Source organism: Anthonomus grandis, chromosome 12, assembly GCF_022605725.1.
Source record: "Anthonomus grandis grandis chromosome 12, icAntGran1.3, whole genome shotgun sequence".
In the NCBI taxonomy this organism is placed as follows: domain Eukaryota; kingdom Metazoa; phylum Arthropoda; class Insecta; order Coleoptera; family Curculionidae; genus Anthonomus; species Anthonomus grandis.
Genome location: NC_065557.1, coordinates 12,105,682 through 12,117,780, shown reverse-complemented (window position 1 = coordinate 12,117,780; position 12,099 = coordinate 12,105,682). Strand labels below are relative to the sequence as shown.

General features: G+C 33.1%; 1 protein-coding gene across 4 annotated transcripts in view; it reads left to right on the top strand.

The window, feature by feature from the left end:
• Positions 1 to 12,099, top strand: part of LOC126742850 (oxysterol-binding protein-related protein 9) — a 67,686-nt gene that overhangs the window by 29,244 nt on the left and 26,343 nt on the right. For 2 of the 4 annotated variants that reach the window (XM_050449661.1, XM_050449657.1), the window contains exons 4-7: positions 2,655 to 2,732; positions 2,792 to 2,842; positions 2,900 to 2,975; positions 9,705 to 9,794. In XM_050449661.1, coding sequence (XP_050305618.1) covers positions 2,655 to 2,732; positions 2,792 to 2,842; positions 2,900 to 2,975; positions 9,705 to 9,794 — 295 coding nt within the window. The remainder of the gene's footprint in view (positions 1 to 2,654; positions 2,733 to 2,791; positions 2,843 to 2,899; positions 2,976 to 9,704; positions 9,795 to 12,099) is intronic. The other 2 variants (XM_050449663.1, XM_050449662.1) reach the window with 1 other exon arrangement.

Here is a 12,099-nt window from a genome sequence, read left to right as displayed (position 1 = left end):
GATTATGATATTCGGGGACAGAATAGCTTAAATTTACTAAAGTATTTAGCGTAGTGGTGTAAAAGGTTTATATAAAACAATTCCTTTAGACTGAAGATCTAATATATTCCTAATTTATATTATATTGCATCTAGTATAACAGTAAAGATTTGCATAATGTGGATGATTGCTCTACACTCTACTGTTTAATCAAAGGATGAATTCATATAGATATTGTAGGACCCAGAGAGGATATTTCTTTATACAGGGTGTCCGGAAAAAGGAGGCCAATCCGCCGGCCACATATAGGGTAGACCAAAATAATGCGACTTTTGTTATGCCATTTTTTAATTGGGCGCTCGGTATTCAATATATAGGGCGTCAAAATAAGAAATATAAAATCGTTTTTTTTTAATAAGTCGAGTGCTTCATAAGATATTAAATTAAAATTTGGTGTGAGGAGGTTTTTTGAAACGAGAAATTGAAATCCGTTCACGGATTTGCTATACCTCGCAGAGGGCGCCACCTGCGGTATATTGCATGTGTTAAAAATGCCAAAACTTTTTTGTACACCTGTATAATAAAGTTCTAGTAAAAAATTCTAATTATCCAATCTTTTCTTGTAAAAAAAGTATTCTTAGTAAATGTCGGCCTGAGAATCCGTTTATTAGATATCTTAATTTTAAAATCTAGATACATTTTAACAAGTTAACAAAATAAACGTAAATTATTGTTTCTAAATTAATGCTAAATTACTTATTATAACAAAATCATAAAATATTCACCCTAAATTATTTGTTCAACGTGACCTCCATTTGTTTGTATACACATACAAGCCCTCTTTATTAATGAAAATCTAAGGCTTTGAAAAATATTTGGTTTCAACCTGAAATACTCTCCAGCTGCAAGGATTCTTTCCCTTAAATGATCCTCGTTTAAAATCGGAACCATATACACAAAATTTTTCATACATCCCCAGACTGAAAAATCCAAAGGTGTAAGGTCGGGCGAACGAGGTGGCCACGGAACAGGAGCATCTCGACCCCTACCAATCCAGCGATTAGAAAATACTTGATGTTAATAGTTCCTAACATTTCTGGCAAAATGAGCCAGAGCACCATCAAGTTGAAACCAAAGATTTTGTCTTAAATTTAGAGGTAAATCATCAAGCAAATCGGGCAGTATTTCTTGTAGAAACAACATAAATAATTCACCAGTCAAATTACCTGGTAAAATGACAGATCCTAAAAGAAAGTTATCCACAACACCTGCCCACTTGATGATGTCTCTCAACTATGGCCCTAGGATTCTGTTCAACCAATATGTGTGCGTTATGGATATTTGTCATGCCGTTTCTTGTGAACGTGGCCTCGTCAGTAAACAGAATCGCCTTTATAAAATCCACATTTCTATTATTCATTTCACATAACCATCTACAAAAGGCAAGTCTTGCCTTGGGATCGTCGTGTAAAAGACCCTGTACTTTTTGAACATGAATTGGATAAAGTTGTTGACTCCATAAAATATGATGTGTCTCGGTTTTCCTAATATTTCCCACCCGTTCAGCCAAAACCCTAGTACTAATGTTTGGTGATTCTTCGACAATTCTTCAAATTTCTTCTCCTTGTCCTGATTGCATCGCACGAGATCCGCCGCAATTACCCTTCCGTCTTTCGCTGAAACTTCCAGTCTCCCTTAGGCAGTTAATCAAATTTAAAAAATATTCTATTTTGGGATGAAATCGGTTTGGGGATGTCTGGGTATAGCGTCTAGCGGCTAAACTAGCATTGGAGTCATATTTTCCTAGTTAAGAATTGACAGGTATTTACCGTTTACAATAACATTTAAAACTTGCCAAACATCAAAAACATATCCGCGATTTCGGAAAAGGGTACATTTCTTGGTCTATGAGCCATTATGGTTTTATAAGTTGTAAGAAAACACACCAAATACAAATATGTAATTAAAAAACGTAGATTTATTTTAGGAGTAATTGAGAAGCTTGTAAAGAGCGTCAGAAGCATTTAAGTTTGTTACTTTGACAGTACGTAAAAAGTTCCTGGATCCGGGAGGTCAGCCAATTTGTTTAGAAAGAAGTAGCTAGATTTTAAAATTAAGATATCTAATAAACGGATTCTCAGGCCGACATTTACTAAGAATACTTTTTTTACAAGAAAAGATTGGATAATAAGAATTTTTTACTAGAACTTTATTATACAGGGGTACAAAAAAGTTTTGGTATGTTTAACACATGCAATATATCGCAGGTGGCGCCCTCTGCAAGGTATAGCAAATCCGTGACCGGATTTCAATTTCTCGTTCCAAAAAACCCCCTCATACCAAATTTTAATTTAATATCTTATGAAACACTCGACTTATTTAAAAAAAACGATTCTATATTTATTACTTTGACGCCCTGTATATTGAAAACCGAGCGCCCATTTAAAAAATGACATAACGAAAGTCGCATTATTTTGGTTCACCCTATATGTGACCGGCGAATTGGCCTCCTTTTTCCGGACACCCTGTATAACCTTTATCCCCCAGAAATTTATTTTAATTTAGAATTTTCAGATTATCTCAAAAAAATGGTCTGTTTATTTGAAGTGCGTATGATTGAAAAATAATTAATTAGCAAATATTTAAATTAAAGAAAACCTCCCATTTTCTTTTAGAAACTGGAAGACCGAATTGATTCCTTAACAGACCAGGACGAAAAATCCAAACTAGAAACTATATTAGAACACGCCAATGTAAGCATCTTTAACAAATCAAGTCTCCCGTATATTTACAAAACTCTTTTTTGTTTCAGAATATGCTTGATAACGTTAAACATTCTATAGTTTTACTTCAAATTGCAAAGGTATAATTAATTTCTTTTATATGTATGTATATAATATCTTCAATACTTTTATTTTAGAATACAGCTCACCCAATCAATGGAATATACACCCAAAGGCCAGGGACATCTAACAGTGCTTCATCAATACATGAAGGTATTTTTTTTATTAACCTTTAAAATTATATTGCGACTATTAAAGGTTGAAAGTATGTATTGCAAAGAACGGCTATTTAAAATAAATAATTCAAGAAGTTTAAAGCGTCCAACGTCACCGGAACACAAACGTGCTTTGCCGATAAATTACCTATTAACAGAACTGAAACGTCTGTCGCTTTAATTTGGTTTTTGTTTTGGTCAGGGAACATGTGTTCCGCTTGATTTAGTTCATAGGCAAATAATAAAAAGTGTGTTTGCGGCAGTTTATACATTCTATTAATAATAAGTATTCAGGAGTATATCTCTGTTACGGAAATCTTTTAGTTTAGGAAATGGGGGTAAAAAAGTCTACATAATTATATTAGAAAAATCTTTTATTTATAGCAATCCAAGTTACACAGGTGTAGTAATAGATAATGACTCTTTTCACCCCCTTACACATTAAATAGCTGCATTAACCAATTACGTCATAAATTCCAATGGTATCTGAAAATAGAGGGAGAGTCATAGGTTTTTCTCTAGTTGTTGACAATATTAAAGATAAAAAATTATTATGTAATTCAATGCATAAAACATAATACTTTATTCATGTCATCCTACATAACATACGTGTACACATACGTTAAAAACGATAAATATAAATTTTTATTATTAATTTTTACATATTACTATAAATTAAAATTTCAATGGGACTTAATTATGTTAAAAAATAAAGAAAATAAAATTATCCATATTATGTAAATGAAAATAATTACTACGTTTTAATGAAATATTCAAATTGGTGGCACGTCACTTGTCACAGGTCATTTTTTAATCATTTATAGACATTTGAAAAAAATACGTATATCCCGGGCAAATAATTGTATTGGAAATATCTGTACTGGAATGTACTGGAATATATATGTATTTCTCCTGATTTCTCTGTATTTCTTCTGATTTTCTAGGATGAAATTCAAATATCTTTAGACTTTAACTATTTGAAATTATTACTAAAGAAATGCATTATATCTTTGCCTTTTTAATCAGGCAATAAAAGCACTTTCTTCTTGTACTTCTATGCATTGAAAAATGTATTATTGTTTCAGGCAATTGAGGTATGTTTATTATTTTATCAAACCCACGTATTTTTTTTCTTCACTTGGTTAATTTATAGTTCTACTTTCTCCAGATAATGCGAGTAGTTGTTTTTCGTTTAGACTCTTAAAGCCATGTTGTTCCCATTCCAGGTAGTCAAAGTGGTTTTATTATTTTTCTAGTTATGTTATTTTCTTCTTCCTTAATCGCACTTTCGAGTCAGAGTGGCGATGACAATCGATCTTATGACGACTTTAAAATTACGTTTAAATATCGCAGCCAAAATAACGTTTCAACTATATAAAAGTAACGAGTTTTATAGAGTCAACAGAAACGTTAAAAATATATACATATAAGAAGACCTTTTAAAAAAGACATCTTCTCCACTGACTCCAACTAGATGGCTTTAAATAGATGTTAAAAACATATATTATTCGAATGGCATTTACGTCCTATGAATTGTGCATCTAAAAAACGACCTAAACAAGACGTCATTTAGCGTTTCTAGACGTCATCTTGCAATACCTGGGCAAAATGGCATAAAAATCAAGAACTAAGAAAAATTTGATATAGCTCTCTCCAAACCAAATAAGGTCCAAAGACGTAAATTGAAAGAATTGAAATTGAAAGAATTGAAATTGACAGATTCTTAAAAAACCAGAATAGCGTTTAGTTTAAAAAACATTTGTCCTTTGGGATACCAAAAGGGTTTGATACATATAAATCCCAATTTTCTCTTTGGCATTGTTGGTTGAAAGTTCCGACACTTTCAACCAACTCGTGGTTCTGAGCCTCGAACTTGAATAATCCACCATGGTCATCATCTAGGATGATCACTGTCGCAAGCATGGGCGATCCCAAACTCCCGGCAGGTTGTGCAGAATTGGCCACAGCTCTCCAAAACCGTATACTTGCTGGGATCAAAATAAACTCTTGATCCGCTCTGCGTGAATTCGTTAACTCCACTTTCTCGCTGCAACTCTGCGTTAACTTCACTCAAGTCGCCTTGGGCTCTCTCTGAGATTCGCCGCATTAGATCTCCACTTCCCATAAGCTTTCTCGTTGCTTGAATCCGATAGAAAGCTCGTGACTTGGGTCCTTTATTAAGAAGGATCTCGTGGGCCATTTTTTCAAGAACGTCTATGTCCGTATGGGGGTGTTGTTGCCTAAGCTCCTTAAGAGTTGAAATGTATTCTTGTTTGATATCTTCATGGACATCATCTAAAACCAGCAACTCAGTATTGACCATTTCCAAGTTATCAACACCTTCTGCTTGCACAATCACCCCTCGCTTGTTCATTCTGAAGTCTTTGCGAATGAATTTGTGGATTTGCCGGTCTGCTGCGTAAGCAGTAATCACCGTGCATAGGAAGGTTATCAACCCCTCCCATATCTCGACCTCACCAGGGGAAAAGTAGCATAGAATAAGATAGAGCCAGACATAAGCGAAAACAGACCAAGTCGCAGTAAGAAAGAACACCCCTAAATGCATTTGTTTATTTTAATGTCATTTATGGTTATATTTATCATTTGTAGGGTGAATCGTTATTAGTAATTTCATATATATTTGTAGAGGTAATACTTATTAGTAGTGTAGAATTCCATACTTAGCAGAGGAGTGGAACGTCGTCGTTCTCCCGACAATAAAATGCAAAACATCTTTAAATATTTAGGCTGCTGTAATGGTTTTCATCAGATACTAAAAAAACACGGAAATTCTAAACTTTATATTTTTATATCTCTAAAAACCTAACAGAACTATATAAAACACACCACAAAAGTCCTTATTATATTAATTATAGATAAACATTGATTTTATGGTACTTATAATAACAAAAATATTTATTTATTTCAAAGATAAATCCAGTTTACAAGAATAAAATAAAATAATTACAAACATATACATAATAATAAAACTATAAAGTGACCTCTATAAGGAATATAATAAATAATCAAATATGGAAAATAACAAAATTATTGCAAAAATTAAAAATCGGAAAATAACAAAAAGTTATGACATTATTATTATTATAACCTTAGAGACAAGTTCGGTTTTTTATTTCCTTAAGTTTTAATTTAATTGAATTAACAGAGTTATCTACGATAGGGTCAATATTAAGTTCATTAAATACTCTCATCAGTCTGGTGATTGAAGAAAAAAAGAATTCGTAATTAGCATGACGGCAAACGAAACATAGCAGGATTCTGACATCTATTAATCATATTAACATTGAATGGCACACTTTCCAAAATACCAGGGCAATAAAAAAAATAATATTTTATAAAATGCTAGTAAATCCGAACAAGTCGTCCTAACTTTAAGACCGTCGATATTAAGTATATCCTTTATTATCTTATAATTATGCTAGCCTTAAAAGCTAGAACAAATAAATGTTTTTTGTTAACGACTTGAATTGTTTCAACATGGTTCGAATAAAAAGGTGACCATACAGGCGAGGTATATTTGACAGTTGGGTTCAGCATAGTCTAACATTTAATCGTGGTGAAATACACGGTTCAAGAACGTCTCATTATTATTCAAAAGTTTTATGAAAATAATCGATTTATTGTTCGAACCAGTAGCTCGGTACGTGATATTTTTTGAAAAAACAATCTTCCTACTGTGGTTGCAATTCGTCGAATCGTGAAAAAGTTTCAAAGTGAATTTACTCTACATGATAAAAAAGCACCACAGCGACGTCGAATTGCAAGAAATCCAGACAATTTGCTGCGGTAACAGCCAGTGTTGCCGAGAATGCGAATGTGTAGGTACAAAGAACTTGGATTCTCAAGGATGACAACTTGGAGAACTTTAAGGCAGGATTTGGCTTTATACCCTTACAAGATGGTGTTGACTCAAGAACTGAAACCACTTGATCATTATAAGCGTCGTTTGTTTTGCAATTGGGCTGAAGATAAACTTAACAATGATTTTGTTTATTTAAAATTATCTTTTCTGATGAGGCTCATTTTTGGCTAAACGGTTATGTGAACAAACAGAACTGTCGTTTTTTAAAATAAACTACATGAGATTGTTCAAAAGCCTGTGCAAAATTCACAATCTGCTGCAGTTTATAGCATGGGGGCATATTTTTTCCAAAAATGAGGAAGAAAATGCATTTACAATTAACGGTGAAAGATGTCGAACGATAATATAGGATTTTTTGTGGCCTCTGTTTTTGATTGGCATTTCCTTTCAACAGGATGGTGACACTTGTCATAGTTCTGGTGAAACCATTGATTTATTGAAAGAAAAGTGTCCTGAAACATTGATTGCATTTGATGCGAGAGATCTAAGAGGATTTGGACAATTTCGACCAAATGCTTGCCCTCGAAGGAGCTGCGATTTAACACCGTTAAATTATTTTTCATGAGATTTCGTTAAGTCTTTGATTTATGCTAACAAATCGCAAACAACACAGGACTTGAAAACGAACATAGAACGCTGCATTCGTGACAGTAATGCAAATGTATTCCCTAAAGTAGCCGAAAATTGAGTTAATCGAATTTGCTCCATATCATTCTTATTGGGAAACCCTTTGTTTATACGCACCAACTGAATACGATTCGACAAAAATCCATCAATCCTCTTTAAAAGGCTGTCATCCAGACTCGTCGCACGCAACTTCTGGATTAGATGTCTATAGTTGGCACTTTGTCAAACGCTTATGGGTCTCAAAGGAGATACTGTCCAACAAGTACGTACTGCTGCAATGTAAGCAAATGAGTTACGGTAAATTTACCCTCAAAAAAACTGTTGCTGATGAATAATTACATTCCGACTACGCCATGAGAGCTCTTGGGCAAAAGGCTGTTAATAATCTTGGGCGTTTGAGATTGTATGCTTACACCTCTGTAGTTGGTAATGTCATTCCTATTCCCACTTTTATATATCGGAGTTCAGCGGATTAACAATATTAAGACATCCGGAATCAAAACAGAGAAAAAATAGATAATGTAGGAGTTTGGTTGGGAAACACACACAATTTTTTGTAATAAAACTGATGGTATGCCATTAGGTCCATGAGAATATTTAGTTTTGAGGCCGTTAATCGCTTTGAAGACATCGGTTAAAGATGTGATAATTATTACCGATATAATTGGAAATTGTACCTTCATGGTCTTGTAAGTTGCTGAAAAATGACAGGTAAACCATTTAATTGTATCCTTAGCACCTTCAGCAAATGTTCCATTTAGCTGCATACTATTGGGATAGGAGTTGACCTTCGTAAGTTGTTTACATATTTTCAAAAGTTATTTGAATTTTCTGCAAAATCATGATTCATTTTAGAAATGGAGGGTTGAAAGCAACTATCGCTAGCAACCTTGCACTCATTTCTTAAAGTAGAAAGTACTATGTCGAATTCATAATCGATTATCAGTATAATCGATTTCAAGTTTTATATGGTGTTTTTTTCTCTACGATTAAATTTTGTAATTCACGACTGAACCAAGGAGGAAATTTAGAGGGTTTATAATGCTTAACTGGAACAAACCTTTCAAGAATACAGTAAAGAACACTTATAGTTGACACACTTATCAGTTGTATCACACTCCTGTTCTCAAGGAATAGAGGCAAAACAGTTATTCATAGAATAGTAATCACAGTTTTTAAAGTCTATATAACAATAACTATATTTGAGTTTACTGGTGTTATTAACAGGAAGTAATAATTCATAAGCTAGCTGACGCTGTATAACATTCGTAAGTGCTTGGGCTTCAATTGAAACTTACACCCTAAAACAATTAAATATTAAAAGAAATACAACTAGATGATAAGTCCATCTAATTAGTTAAAACTTAAATATAGGTCAGACATTTATATCTACAATTTCGGTAAAATAGTAAAACGATAGAATTCCTTATCGTTCTTTGTCGTATTATTTATACACCCTCTTCCTAAAATATTAATAATGAAACTTCAAATGAAGAATAAAGTACTTACAATTGAGTTTTAGATGAACACTTTAAGTTTAATATCAGCTTAATTTAGTTTCTTAAATTTCTGACCTGGGTGTTGATAATTCGTTGATGAAAATATATTTTTATCTTTTCCGATACTTATTTTTATCTATTATATCTGGGCTTTGAGGTTATTGGCATTTTTTAAATTTAATTTAAAATCCCTTGTGTTTTTTGAAAGTGTATAGAATTTTAAATTGAAATAAAACCTAGATAAATGGTGTTAATTATCATGAGTTGGGCTTTATGCAAAGGATTCTTGGCTATTTCTATTTTGCAGTTGCATCTCTGCAAAATTTTATTTTATTTTTATCATGCTTAGTTTTATAGCCCTCTTTTGTTTTATTTTTTTTTTTAAATTCATTTGTTTTATTTTACTCACACCTTTACTAATATTCAGAAAAACAAAGATATGTACGTAAATAAAAAAAAATGTTCTATAGCCTTACGACAACAACTAATCAATCACTCTCCTATCGCGAGATCTCTATCTAAAACTATTTACTTTTCAAACGGTCAATTGTTTTGTGCTCTCGTACTATTTACTCGATGTCACAATATTAAATTAAATAAAATATCCGATGTTATTGTTTTTACCGCTGGTCATGTATCTTATAACGAACAGTTTAATTGTGTTTCCATTGCAGTTTTTTTGTGGTTAATTTAGGTTTGTTATTTGTTAAAATTTTAGATGTTGTGCCAGTGGAGGCTGTCATTCAACAGGGAATCGAATTGGGGTCGGAATGTATGGAAAATGGACGTAGGCATATCCGATCAATTCGTAAGTTAAAATTTTAAATAAAGTATAGATATTAAATAGTTGTTATAAAGTAAATTATGAGATACCTGTTAGACACACAAAAATAGTAAAATTTGGAAAATATTTTATTAATATGAAGAATCAACGTAATGATATTGCAAGAAATAAAATTGCTTACTAATGATTTATTGAAATAGTTTAAAAGGAATTGAAGTTCCATATTTAATAATAAAAAGGCAAAATTTAAATGGTTCAAGAAAACCATCAAAATACACTTATAAGAGCCACACTCATTTGTAACTGACTTTAGCAGCAATATTATGTTTGTAATTTGAAATAATTTATTAATGAAGGGGAAAGAAATAATCCCTTAAGCCCGCATTGGGTATTTTTAGTTTTCTGTTTTGGGTTCCCTGAAGTTCAAGGGCTCAAAATAAATTTATTACATAATTTAAAGTACTATTAGGGAGAGTTTATACCATTAAGCTTCTAGCTTTGGAAAATTATAATGTTAAACTTAATTACTTGTAAAATAAAAAAAAATACAGTTTAAAATAGATACCAGCAGGTCTTAAGAAGTAAAACAAATGACGTTGGTAAGAGCTATTTATTGTAATTTAAATAGGAAAAAAAGTTAAACAACGAATTCAGTACAATTTAATGGTATATATTTAATGAATGTTTACATAAGTGAATTACAGTACACAGGAAACCTAATATTATAATTAATTTTACCCAGTAATTACCAAATAATCAAAAATTTAATAATTGGGCATGGAGATTACTTTCCGTTACGATGCTTTTAATTGGATCATTGGTCAATACAAAAATATTAATATTTAGTTATAAAATATAATTAGTTATAATAGGATTTATAATAATTTAATTTCATAAGTTACTTAATAATTTAAATTTACTAATCAACTTGGTTACATTATTTCTAGTCATATTACATAGTTATTCCAACTTATGTTAATAGTCCAGCAAGAATGACAAAAAGTTTAAGTCTACAACTAACCAAAATCAAAATATCTTCTCACCTATACTGTCCTATATTTTTGATAATTCTTACAGAAAAAACGTTTATTTGTATGTCAGTAAAGGGGTTTTTTACAATAAAAATCTTAAATATAACTACATACTATATATTAGCTACCTACATACGAGGTCTGGCTATTAAATAACGAGACTGCGTGCCTAGAGGGCGCCCTAGACGGATGGGGAAAAAAAAAGAGTAGTGCGTTGGGTATCTAGATATCTTGTCTATGCACGTACCAAAACACTTTTTCGTCACTATTATAGTATTCCTGCAGTAGCGGTTTGAAACGAACGTGTTTTTTTCTCGTGCCGAAAACCATGTATGACGAAAAACAAGAGCAACGCATCAATCTTAAATTTCTCATTAAATTGAAAAAACGACTGAGTGACTATATAAGACTATAAATTGTTGCAAGAGCCCCATGGGGAAAATTCTCTCTCTCGTGCGCGTGTTTTTGAGTGGTGTAAGCGCTTTAGTGAGGGCCGAGAGAGCACTGAAGATGACCAGCGCTCAGGTCGCCCTGTCACTGTTTCAACTCCGGAAACAGTGACCAAAATCAACCAAATTGTGCGTGCAGATCGTCGAATGAGCACCCGGATAATTGCCGAGGCTGTAAATGCCGATAAAGAAACGGTTAGAAAAATTTTACACGGGGAATTACACATGACAAAAGTCTGTGCGAAGTTGGTGCCAAAAAACCTGACTCCTGACTCCTGACCAGAAGCTCTTGCTTCAACAGGTCTGCTCAGATTTCCTTGAAAGGTTAGACGAAGATCCCGGACTGATGAAAAACATTATTACTTGCGACGAAACGTGAATTTTTCAATACGATGTTGAAACCAAGCGGCAATCGATGCATTGGAAGACGCCTGAATCGCCCAGAATAAAAAGAGCAAGGATGTCCAAATCAAAATTCAAGGCAATGTTGATCGTTTTTTCCCACATTAACGGTATCGTGATGACTGAATGGGTTCCAGAGGGTTAGACTGTCAACCAGACTTACTATTTGTCAGTTTTGGCAACACTGCGAGAACAACTTCGTAAGAATCGGCCCCAGGTTGTGGAAAAACAACTTGTGGATTTTGCACCAGGACAACACACCTGCCCATAACGCGCTATCTGTGAAGCAGTATTTGGCCGGTAAGCGCACTCCAGTGCTCGAACACGCGCCGTATTCGCCAGATTTGGCCCCGTGCGACTATTTTTTGTTTCCGAAGATAAAATCTGCTTTGAAAGGGACCCGATTTGAGTGGTGAAGATGAGAGGAACTTGGCTCCTAGAGAATGT